Raw genomic sequence first — 12,627 nt, forward strand, 5'->3', positions numbered from 1 at the left:
TCAAATCAATTTATTATTTTTTTTTTTTATAAAATATTCCATTTTGAAAGGAGAAAACAGAGTGCATTTATTTTTACAATTTTCATAAATGTGAGAAAAGTAGAAAATGTATGGAAAAGACTATGGTAGAACTATATCAATCTGAGAAATCAGTGATAGACTCCAGCTAAGGGCTCTGTTCACACTGGCATTATTCTATGTTCTATCAAGGTTCCTGTGGTTGTGAAGACCAATGTAACATAGTCTGCAATGTCATCAGATCTACGAGGAGCCTGACAGAAACCTGATGGACCCTAATACCAGTCTATGGGATGGCAGAATTTATTTATTTTTTTTATGTTCAGCTCTCATGGTTCCTTTAAGGCCCGGATCCGAATGATCTGTAAAATATTCATAAGCTCGGTAAACGCTACGGGTACAAAGCAGGTTTATGATCTCAGGACCCCTCTATCTTTCAATCCTGCTTTCCTGCTGCTGAGAAACTGTTCAATAAATTGCAAATGATGAATCAGGGCCAAGTTCATCTGAAAAGTTGAAGTCGCTTTTCTTTTTTTTTTCTCTTCTGTTATTCGCTGACTTTTATTGCACCAAATTCTTCAAGATGGCGCACACGACTCAGGAACGTTCTTTATTTTTGTTTTTAACCAATTTTTGAAACTTTTTAGCACCAAAAATCACAATTCTTTAAGAAGTCGCAAAAATATACGCCAAATTGAAAACTTTTCCAGAGACTTTACACCGTGGGAGGACACTGGATTGACATGTGGGGGAAAAGAATGCAACATTTGGTAAAAGTCGCATTTCATGAAACTATATTTAACATTTGGATAAGCCAAAGTTGTAGAGGAAAAATTAAAAAAAAAACTTAAAAATGTTGAGAAATGTATAGAGATTAAAGCAAAAATACAAAAGCCACTAAACTAGGAAATTACTCCAGAAATGGAGAGAAACAAGGATGATGAATTGGGGCCCAAGTTCTTCCAAGGATCCTACATTCTCTGTGCTAGTCTATTATGTTATTGATCTTGGATTATTAAAGGGAACCTGTCACATGCAATCCGATCTGCGGACAGCTTGGCATAGAGAAAACGCTGAGCATAATGATGCAGATTCAGTGTAATGTGTAATTTATTCATTGAAAACCTTGCTCCTAGTAGTGATTGACAGCTTTCAGCTGAATACACAGTGATAAACGGAAGACTGTCAATCACTAGTAGGACCGCCCACCGGACGCATGTATGCAAACACCAGGGGTTCCAATGAATAAGTCTCACAGAAACCTTTCCCGCAAAAAATGAAAATCAATTTGATCAGCTTTTCCTGCTCTATAACTTCCGGCCTGGGTGCAGATCAGACACAATTGTCAAAATGACAAGTTCCCTCTAAGTTATTAATTAAAAAACTAATAAATATTGTATACATGAGTTGGTAATGAAAAGCTAAGCAGACCCAGAATATGGATATATGCTTCCAATTTAGGTAGATGCCTCCAATAGAAACTTCTAATCAATCTTTCAATTGTTCTATATGTATAGTACATGGGCGAAAGATGATTTGATGTCATCGACACATTAGGATTTACATGCTATCATTCAGCTCAGCGCTGTCTTCTATTGGGACGCACGTCTGTCCCAGTGATCTGTACATGGACTTCTGAGTGTCTTCCCAGGTAGTGCCTCTCCTGCCATACCGGCCTACCGGACGGATCCCACGGCCAGTGTACCATGATGGGTCAATATCAGGATCTGCAGAAAAAAATGAGGACAAACATTTTATGTTCTAAGCTATGCATTCAGTAAGTTTAATGTAGTATAACAGGTGAGATTCTGAATATTCCTGATCATATAGAAATAGTTATAGGAGTAATAATGGGAAATGGAAAAGAAGGGAACTCTCAGAGATAATGGCAAACAGCAGGATTCATGGAGGTTGTTCACACCAGGCATACAGATCCCATTTACCATGTAGTGTACCAAATAGTGAAATACCGTATTTTTCGGACTATTAGACGCACCGGACCATAAGGCGCACCCCAAATTTGGGGTGAAAATTGCAGAAAAAAAGATTTTTTATAAGATGGGGGTCCGTCTTATTGTCCGAATTTACAGTATCTTACCTGAGGGCTGGCGGTGGCAGAGCAGGGTCACAGGAGGCATGGTGTCGGCAGAGGTGGGGTGATGCGGTACGGCGTGCACCTGAGCAGGGTCCCTTCCTGCTTAGGTGGGCGACGCCACGGCCTGGTGTCCATGGGAGGGTTGCAGCAGTGGTTACCGGCAGAGGTGCTGGGATGAGGAGGTGCTGGGATGAGGAGGTGCTGGGATGAGGAGGCGCAGTGAGAGGTATGGCGTCAGAGGGGTCCCTTTCCCCGGTGAGGTGATGCAGCAGCCCGGTAAGCAGCAGAGCCGGGTGAATACTGTTGTTAGCGGTGGTGGCAGCCATCTTCCCGAGGCCGCGGGTGCGCAGATGAAGCGCTCTGCTTCCCGGGGCTTCAGGAAAATGGCCGCGGGATGCCGCTCGTGCGCAGATGGAGATCGCAGATGCGCAGAATGGCCGCCGCGATCCCCATCTGCGTACGCGCGGCATCCCGCGGCCATTTTCCTGAAGCCCCGGGAAGCAGAGCGCTCCATCTGCGCACGCGCGGCCTCCGGAAGATGGCCGCCACCACCGCTAACAACAGTATTCACCCGGCTCTGCTGCTTACCGGGCTGCTGCATCACCTCACCGGGGAAAGGGACCCTGCTCACTGCGCCTCCTCATCCCCGCACGTCTGCCGCCGCACCTCTGCCGCCACACCTCTGCCACCGTACCTCTGCCGCCACAGTAAGCCTGCATTGCGACTATTAGACGCACCCCCCATTTTCCCCCCTTTTTTGGGGGGGAAAAAGTGCATCTTGTAGTCCGAAAAATATGGTAATTAAAAAATACCGCTAAACAATGCTCAGAAATACCCATGTTTTGTCTTCTCTCAGCCTTATCCTTATATCCAGGCTTGGACTGGCCCACAGGAAAACAGGAGAATCTTCCGTTGGGCCCCTGTGCAAGGGTGGGCTAGCTCTCTCTTATTTGAGCAGTACTTGGCACAATATACTTAAATCACTATGTTACAGACAGAGGTGTTATCCTATTAATTTATCAATCTACCCATTTTTATATAGATTTGTGATTGGGGATGATGTCACATTTGCATTTAGCTGAAAAGAGGGGCCCTGGAGTTTGTTACTGGTGGGCCCTTGACACCCTAGACTGATACTGCTTATATCCCTAATGATTTGCCCCTGTTAATCTCCACAGAGAGCAAAACTGTACCTACATAGAGTAATACTGCCCATATGGTGCTCAAAGTTCTTATATCATACAAAACTACGCCCAGAAAATGTCATACATTGACCACACAAGTCTTCTCCCAATTGTTCAGACATGGCAGCAATAAGCACATGGAAGGCAAAAAGCTGGGTGTAATGAATATTTATTCTGCACAATGGGTAACGTATAGGTCCTCGGCCATTCTTCAAACTCAGCTTATTTCTAGACTGACCACAAAATACCAATTATATGACATCACAAAGGACATTGCTAGTTTCTATCTTTTAAAAAGTTATTCAACCATTAATTATTTGATTACTACTGAAAGGGAAAGAAGGAAATAGCAAATGATAATGGGAGCAGTAACCAGTGCATGCCCAAATGTCATTTATTGTCTTCATTTTAGCCGGTATCAAGAAAAGGATATGCGATGGTTGATAAATGTGTCCATAGGAATTGGACTAACACTAATCCTTGGAATTGGAATGTACTATGGAAATCATTATCCCTTACCAAATATCTCTAGAACTATGAACGCGGCCTTTCCTTTAGTCGGAGCAAAAGACCATTGCCTTATCCCGGTATCGCAATACCTTGGCTAAGGCAAGATGGCTTGTTGGCGATTCTCCTTGGCACCCTTTTAACCAGATAATTTTTTCATTTTTTTCTGCCTAATTTAGTTGTTGCTACATTCACTTTGTGGGAAAGCTTACCGGGAAACACAATTGTCGAGTTTAGCTGAATTATTGTGACTCCAAACTTTTTTTTATAGTTAATTAAATTTATATTTTTACATTTAATTTTCATTTAGTTTGGATCTTTTATCAATTCATAATATACACATAATCCACATCTAGGTATTGTTGCAGGTATTTTCTGTAATGCCTGCAACATATATAGAAAATCAGTAGTTTCCTGTGAACATGGGAAAAAGGACATTTTACATATATACATTAACAGGTGTGACAAACACATATATATGCACAGACATACCATTTCTCTTTTGTGCAGCTGTGGCCATTTTAGGGAATAGACCTATGGAAGTTACAAATCTTGTTAGAAATAATGGTGTAATCAGAGTGGAGTCCTGAGTATCATGTGTTGTCACTTTCCTAATAAGTAGCATGGCCAGGAGTGAATAAGAACAACATGGAAAATTCATCATCCTAAGGGTATGTTTCCACGTTCAGGATGGCCGGCGGTATCGCCGCTCGGTGCTAAGCCCCGCCCCCTTTCTGGGACGCGATCATGCCGGATGTGTTAACTCTTCACATCCGGGATGATCGCTCTCTCCCATAGCGCCCTGTGATATGCCTTGCGGGGACGCTGCGTCCCCGCAAGGTGTACGGACATGCTGCGATCTGAAAAGACGCGCAGCATGTCCGTAGTCGCAGGGCCGCTGCGTGCGTGTTTCCACGCATAGTGGAGACGGGATTTCATAAAATCCCCTCCACTATGCTGGAACATCTGGACGCTGCTTGTTTGACGCTGCAGCTCTGCGCAGCGTCAAACAAGCAGCGTTTCCTGACCGTGGAAACATACCCTAAGGGTATGTTTCCACGTTCAGGAAACGCTGCGTTTTTGACGCTGCGTTTTTCCGCAGCGTCAAAAACGTAGCGTCCAGATGTTACAGCATAGTGGATGGGATTTCATGAAATCCAGACTCCACTATGCGTTAAAAAACGCATGCGTTTTTGCCGCGAAAACGCATGCGTGGTGCGTTTTTTCGAAACGCAGCATGTTGCTACTATGAGCAAAACATGTAGGTACACCGCAGGTGACCTGCCAGTGACCTCAGGTGCAGTTTTGGTCAGGATTTTACCTGCATAAAATCCTGACCAAAGCCTGAAGCAAAACTAAACGTGGAAACATACCCAAAGGGTATGTTTCCACGGTCAGGAAACGCTGCTTGTTTGACGCTGCGCAGAGCTGCAGCGTCAAACAAGCAGCGTCCAGATGTTCCAGCATAGTGGAGGGGATTTTATGAAATCCCGTCTCCACTATGCGTGGAAACCCGCACGCGGCGGCCCTGCGACTACGGACATGCTGCGCGTCTTTTCAGATCGCAGCATGTCCGTACACCTTGTGGGGACGCAGCGTCCCCGCAAGGCATATCACAGGGCGCTATGGGAGAGAGCGATCATCCCGGATGTGAAGAGTTAACACATCCGGCATGATCGCGTCCCAGAAAGGGGGCGGGGCTTAGCGCCGAGCGGCGATACCACCGGCCATCCTGAACGTGGAAACATACCCTTTGGGTATATTTCCACGTTCAGTTTTGCTTCAGGCTTTGGTCAGGATTTTATGCAGGTAAAATCCTGACCAAAACTGCACCTGAGGTCACTGGCAGGTCACCTGCGGTGTACCTGCGTGTTTTGCTCATAATAGCAACATGCTGCGTTTTGAAAAAACGCACCACGCATGCGTTTTCGCGGCAAAAACGCATGCGTTTTTTAACGCATAGTGGAGTCTGGATTTCATGAAATCCCATCCACTATGCTGTAACATCTGGACGCTGCGGTTTTGACGCGTCAAAAACGCAGCGCTTTCCTGAACGTGGAAACATACCCTTACAGGAATCTTTCAACAGTGTTAATTTCATACATTATAAACTTGAGCATTTGACAACAGGCCGCCCACTGGGGAACGGATGAATCTGGTGAGCCCCGGTGCAAGTGTAAGCCACTTACCCCCCAACATGAGCAGTAGTTGGCTCAAGACATTTGATTCACGATGTACAGACAAAAACGGCATCTCATCATTCATTTTACAATGTACCTAGTTTGTTAATATATAGAAGCAAAGGGAAATTTGTGAATAGAGGGTAATGTAATATTTGCATGGGGGCCCCCTTTGTCAATGTAACTGGTGGGCTCTTGCCACCCCAGTCTGACACCGAACTGGGCATAAGACTTGGGCATAAACTTATTAAGATAACAGAAGCAGTCAAAATCTTGCTCTCCTACATTACTGACATTTTTGCTCCTTATGCTCTGCCTAAAATATAGTTCCTTATATTGTCAGCCCAAATTTACATTTCAAACTCACAACAGAGTCTTTTTGGGATGGAAAGCAACAAAAAATGTTTTAGTTTTCAAATCTGTTCCTTCGTTGCAACAAAAATAATTATTTTTGGAATATGTAAATGAGGGTGCTTAGTATTCCTATATCCCAGTGTACCATTCTGCCCACTCAGCATGCTGAGTTTTCCTTCTATGATGATTGACAGCACTTGCATACTGGCTATCAGCACTCACTGTCTGATGATAAGCCTCTGTGATGTGTGACTCATTTTTGCACTAGAGTGATGTCAGCAGAGAGGAGAGAATGATGTGTGACTCATTTTTGCAAAGTGATGTCAGCAGAGAGGAGAGAATGATGTGTGACTCATTTTTGCAGAGTGATGTCAGCAGAGAGGAAAGAGTGATGTCAGCAGAGAGGAGAGAATGATTTGTGACTCATTTTTGCACAAGAGTGATCTCAGCAGAGAGGAGTGATGTGTGACTCATTTTTGCACTAGAGTGATGTCAGCAGAGAGGAGAGAGTGATGTGTGACTCATTTTTGCACTAGCGTGATCTCCACAGAGAGGAGAGTGTGATGTGTGACTCATTTTTGCACTACAGTGATCTCAGCAGAGAGGAGAGTGATGTGACTATTTTTGCACTAGAGTGATCTTCGCAGAGAGAGTGAGATGTGACTTGTTTTTGCACTAGGGCTCATACTCACTTGCGAGAAACTCGGATGAGTCTCGCACGGCAATACCCGGCACTGCACCCGGCACTCAGGAGCGGAGCGTGCGGCTGCATGTATTCCTATGCGGTCGCACGCTCCGATCTGAGTGCCGGCAGCAGCATCGGGTATTAACATGCGAGACTCATCCGAGTTTCTCGCAAGTGAGTATGAGCCCTCAAAGTGATATCAGCAGAGAGGAGAGAGTGATGTGTGACTAATTTTTGCACTAGAGTGATATCAGCAAAGAGGAGAGAGTGATGTGTGACTAATTTTTGCACTAGAGTGATATCAGCAGAGAGGAGAGAGTGATGTGAGACTCATTTTTGCACGACATCCCTTAAGATTTTGTAAAATAGTATAACAATCTCATAATATTAGGACAGACCATATTAAATACACCCGCCTTATCCTACTGTGCATACTCACTTCGAATGTCGAGGGACGGCTGCAGCACTCGGCTGTGAGTCTCGGGGATTGCCAAGCACAGCAGCAACAAGCAGGAAATAGAGGCACACACCAGTTTCATTCTATGTTTCTTGAAGCCACTGACTGCTGGTGAAGATCAGCAGGACATAAGGCAGTCTACAAGAGGAATACAATTATACATCATGTACAGATTCTTCTTCTAGGTTTTAGTACACGAATTAAGTCAAATAAATGCATCTAGTAGCAGATCTGAATGTCAACCAACATTGGAGATTTAATACAGACGTATTCTAGAGACTAGAGATATACACTGGTGATATGTATGTTTTACAAATTTATCAGTGGGTCAAATTAAGTCATAATATACATATATATATATATATATATATATATATATATATATATATATATATATATATAAATATATTTATTATCATTAAAAGATTAGATGAAGATGGAGAAACATATGGTAAATTCTATGAAGAAGTGATAACACTTACTCTCAGTTACGGCTCATGCAGACGTCAGATTTTCTCATACGATTGGTATCTGTGTTTTCCATGGATAGGACTCGTACCAATGATAGCCTAGGTCAGTGTTCCTCAATGCCAGTCCTCAAGAGCCACCAGCAGATCATGTTTTCAGGATTTCCTTAGTATCACCCAGGTGATATTTCTATCACATGTACAATACTAAGGAAATCGTGAAAACATGATCTGTTGGTGGCTCTTGAGGACTGGCATTGGGGAACACTGGCCCTATGGCGTAGTTCATGATTTTTATCTTTAGCATGGAGCCTAGTCCATTATTGATGATCACTCGCCAATGCAAGTGTATAAGTCCATGAAAATATCAACCAGCACTCGGATACCATGGATTGTTTGGTAGAAGCTAGAGATACCTCCAACAATTTTTTTTTCACTCAAGAAAAAGTGACTAAACTCTGACCAAGTTCTGATGGTAAAATCTGACATTGACCAAACCTTCACATTCACATTCTAAACCAAGACGCTGCTGAAACTCGGGACATTGCTTGTTTTTTTTTTTTTTTACATAGGGGAAAAGTTACCGATGTCTGAATGAGCCCTTAGCGTGGTTTCTAAACTTTTCATACTGATCATATTATTGTGATGTACATAATTCACATAAGTATATGTTTAAGTTATGGAGAAACTTATTTGGAGCGGATACATTACGTTGAAGCAATCTATAACTGTTTGTGTAGATATTGGTAATGTCTGTAAGGCACTGTGGAATATGTTTACAATAGTAAGTAATTAAAATGAACAAAAATGGGTACAAAATATAATGTCTTGATATCATGATCAGTTTGTGACTTTCCCACTCGGAAAAGCATTTTTCTCAGCTGCTACTTTTCTATTTGGTATGGAGCTGCATGCACTGAATTTTTTTTTCTAGCAGATAAAAATTAATGAGATGATTTACATATTAAATAATCCAGATGTGAGAACCCACTCGCAGCGCTCTATATACATATGCGTGTGCATAACAACATATACATCCGTTAAGTCTCAGCATAGGGATTAAATTTCAAGTAACTCTACCATGCAAAGTTTAGCAGTTTCAGTGCCAGGTGTATTGGGTATCATCTATCAGAATCCTCTCTTTGGTCTCTCGCTCATCACATAACCAGTTTGATTGGTAACGTCCTGCTCATCACACATTTTAAAGAACTGACTCAGTGGTTAAATGCACTGAATTTAAATGATAATAAGAAAAATTGATTCAAGTTTAAATATAAAAAATTATATTAACTTATTACCAAAGACGCTATTTTAGCTGAGTGAATAACTCATAGAGTATTGGTAAATGTTTATAGAGGTAAAAATTACAGAATGCCCACCAATGAGACAAGTGGTTATGCATCATACTCACAGTTTTTCGTGGCAGGGGACTCTCTCCCCAGCTGTTCTCTTGTGCCTGTTCCCCTTCTACTCTAGTTATATTAGCTGTGTGTGGCTTGACGTCAGTAGCAGCCCCTTGCCCCTCTATCAGCACTCGCATCCTCCCCTCACCTACCTAGTGCCTGAAATCCATTATGTTAATTTTTTTTTTTAACCAACTGAAGCAGTGGCTTTTAATGACTCACATATGACTCTTATCTTTTCAAGTTCCATTTAGTTCTTAATAAAGAAAGGGAAAGGCCAGGTCTTTTCTCATCTCACGGTATTAATGAGTATTTATGATGTTCGTTACACCTCTTTATGAGTTCATTTCCACCTATATTGTATTCCTGTACGTCCTTCCAATGTCGTCGCCTCTTAAAATGTACTCGAGTATTTATATATTGATGTTGCCTTTTGGAAGTATTTTATTTTTAAGAAAGCCTTAAAAAACACATAGTCCTAAAAGGACACTTAAGAAACCTCTTGATATACAAGTCTACATAGGAAGCAATAAATTGAAGTTGTGCAGCACTCCATTGGTTTCAGTTACTCCTGGTCAACCTAAATTTAGAAAGCAACATAAATAGGTGAAATTTAGGAAATCCTTCTGGAAAAAACATTTGCTACCTATAGGTAGTATAACAAATATTATTCTTATTAAACAGTAAGCACTATCTCTTTTCTGGACCTTAAAACATCATAAAATAACACTACAATTTCTCTGTAGTTTACAAATTAAGAAGCTACTAAAGGGAATTCACATAAATAACATTAAAATCTATAACCTTATTAAATATTATGTACAGGTTCTTTCACTAGTTCTGTCATGAAAAGGGGGCTCACTAGGTAAGGTGGATATTCTAAGCCCAAGGGTGAGACACAGATAGCAATCAGGAGACAGCAGAGATATTGAAGACAGCAGACAGGTAAATAAGGGACTGGAAGCCACAGGCTTGTGATGTCCTGAAGGCTACAGACAGGTAGCAGGGTTACTGGAAGCTGCAGGCTGACCGGAGACATCCGGGAAACCACAGACAGGAAACAGAGTTACTAGAAGTCTTAGGCAGATTGCAGACTCAAGGACCGGAAGCAGCAGACAGACTGGTGACACCATGGAGACCACAGACAGGTGGCAGACAAACCCCGGAGTAACAAGAAAGTCTAAATACAATGGAAGCCACAGACTGCTAGGATACATCCTGGAAACTGCCGGTGGACATGCAGCAGAAGTCCTAGAAGACCGGGAACAGATAGCAGACAGAACCCAGGAGTAACTATAAAGTGTGAAAACCATGGAAGTCATGGTCAGATAGGAAATGTCCAGGAGAAACTAGCCAGTTAGCAGTGGTATTGAAAGCCGCAGTCAAGAATCTCAGGGACTGGAAACCACAGGCAGCCAGGACACATCCTGCAGACTGAACAGGAACTGTGCACAGACAAAGTGTTAATAAAAGTCTAAATATCAAGACACAGGTGTGTGCCTTATATAGGCCTAGTTCGTTCAACACATGGGAGAATGCCAGGCTACTTACAAAGCCCAATGTGGAGCACAAGAATCTTCAGCAAACCGGAATGTAAGGAGCAGAGCCCAAACCCAAGAACCAGCGTGTATTGGGTTCCTTCAAGGTGTATTGATGCTTTGTAATGGTAACTTTTAGGTTTATTATAAATCTAGGTTTAGAGCGATTAGTTGTTGCTCTTCTTTCTCTGTAGCACACAGACAGACGTATCAGATATTATACAGCAGTACTTAGTACTTTGTGGCTGCAAATCCAGCACTAGAGAAACATAAAAAAAGTTGCTTGAAGCTATCACGTAATGTGCTTCGCTTCATAATCTAAGTCATATGGCAATACCTGTTTAAGAGTTGATATTGACCTTTAGGGTTGTACTTTTTTGTACTTCTTTCTTAGATCCCACTCACGCTTCAGTGTTGAGTAGTATCCTTTTCAAGGAAATATAAGGGGTAGATTTGAGAAAGTGAAGGAGTATAAATGCTTCCAAACACTTCAAAGCATGTCTGCAAATGGAGTTTCTGGTTTGGCTTCTTATCCTAAGTCATGTGATAAGGGTCTTTAAAGTCAAGATTGACTTTTAGGATTTCTACATCCAATAGGTGGCACAACAGTTCCTGTCCTTTTAATCACTGAAGAGTTTATTGCTCAATCAGGAGCTAATTTTTTCACCAGGTATTTCTTGAGGCAGTTTGTAGTGTCGAAGGGTAGTATCGTACTTGCTAACAAAGAAGACCACGGTGTTGGTAGGTGTGCAATTAACGTGGCGCACGTAACGTCAGTGCATTTGTATTGAGGCCTAGTTAGACAGGTAAGCATCTCTGCCTGTTTTTGGTTTTTCTTGAATATTGGAGGATTTTTTCCTCTTTTTGTGGTTCTTACTTGGTTAAGACCCTGGAACCACAAGAGTCCAAGTCTATTTAACCCAGCAACAGTCCTTTGGGTTAACATTGGCCCCATTTGGAAAGGGCACACAAGCCAACACAACAGTTTTCCCTTGTAAGGGTAGCCCCTTTTTCAATGTGGGCACAGTTCATTTGTCCACCATCAGTCTGTAATATGGGGACACAGTTCTTTAGCTCCATTCCTGTCCATGAGACAGGTGCACAGTCCCTTAGGGGCTATGTCCATCTTGGATTGGGCTCAGTCCTTAACTGAGGGTGTAAGACCCGCCTACCTCTGCAGCAACTCTCAATCCATCAGAGGGGTAAACAACTTCAGCCCTCCATGACTAACAATGTGGGGGAGTCCCAGATACATGTGGGTCTTAGACCCGTTTGACCATGGTCCTCAGGAACCTTGAACTTTTCTGCTATTGGGTGCAACTAGTACAATTCCACCTTCTTTTCAGTTCAGACAACGCTGATAATCACTGCACCAGAAATACAGTCAGAAACTGGAGTAGCATTTCTTCCATACAAAATGCCAGTACTTTTTATGAATTCGATGGGTGGGGGTGGGCATGGCCACTCCTCATCTAGAACTAGTTCCTCCCGAACTCCTCCAATTTAGGTGGAGTTGATTCAAACGGCTGTGAAATGTTGCACGAAAAGCTTTGACACATGGGCCCCTAAGTGAACAGTGTTTGGTAGTGTGAAGACATTATTATCTGGATTTGTTTTCAAAAATCTTGAAGTTGTTTCCTCTGTGGTTTCCTCTATTCAGATATTTCTATAATTAATTTACAAGCATTCATATAGCTTTTAGATTAATTCAATTAACTTTTATCCAATTGCATATTTGC

At 42.3% G+C, this 12,627-nt stretch overlaps 1 protein-coding gene across 1 annotated transcript; it reads right to left on the reverse strand.

Moving 5' to 3' along the window:
* Positions 1-45: 45 nt before the first annotated feature.
* Positions 46-9,421, reverse strand: PRLH (prolactin releasing hormone). Its single transcript, XM_077272340.1, has 4 exons — positions 9,359-9,421; positions 7,463-7,618; positions 4,297-4,338; positions 46-1,745 (listed from the first exon to the last, which is right to left on the reverse strand). The coding sequence occupies exons 2-4, from the start codon at positions 7,560-7,562 to the stop codon at positions 1,579-1,581; spliced, it is 309 nt and encodes a 102-aa protein (XP_077128455.1). The 5' UTR covers positions 7,563-7,618; positions 9,359-9,421; the 3' UTR covers positions 46-1,578.
* Between the last annotated feature and the right edge of the window lie 3,206 nt (positions 9,422-12,627).

The sequence above is a fragment of the Ranitomeya variabilis genome, chromosome 7, assembly GCF_051348905.1.
Source record: "Ranitomeya variabilis isolate aRanVar5 chromosome 7, aRanVar5.hap1, whole genome shotgun sequence".
NCBI lineage: Eukaryota > Metazoa > Chordata > Amphibia > Anura > Dendrobatidae > Ranitomeya > Ranitomeya variabilis.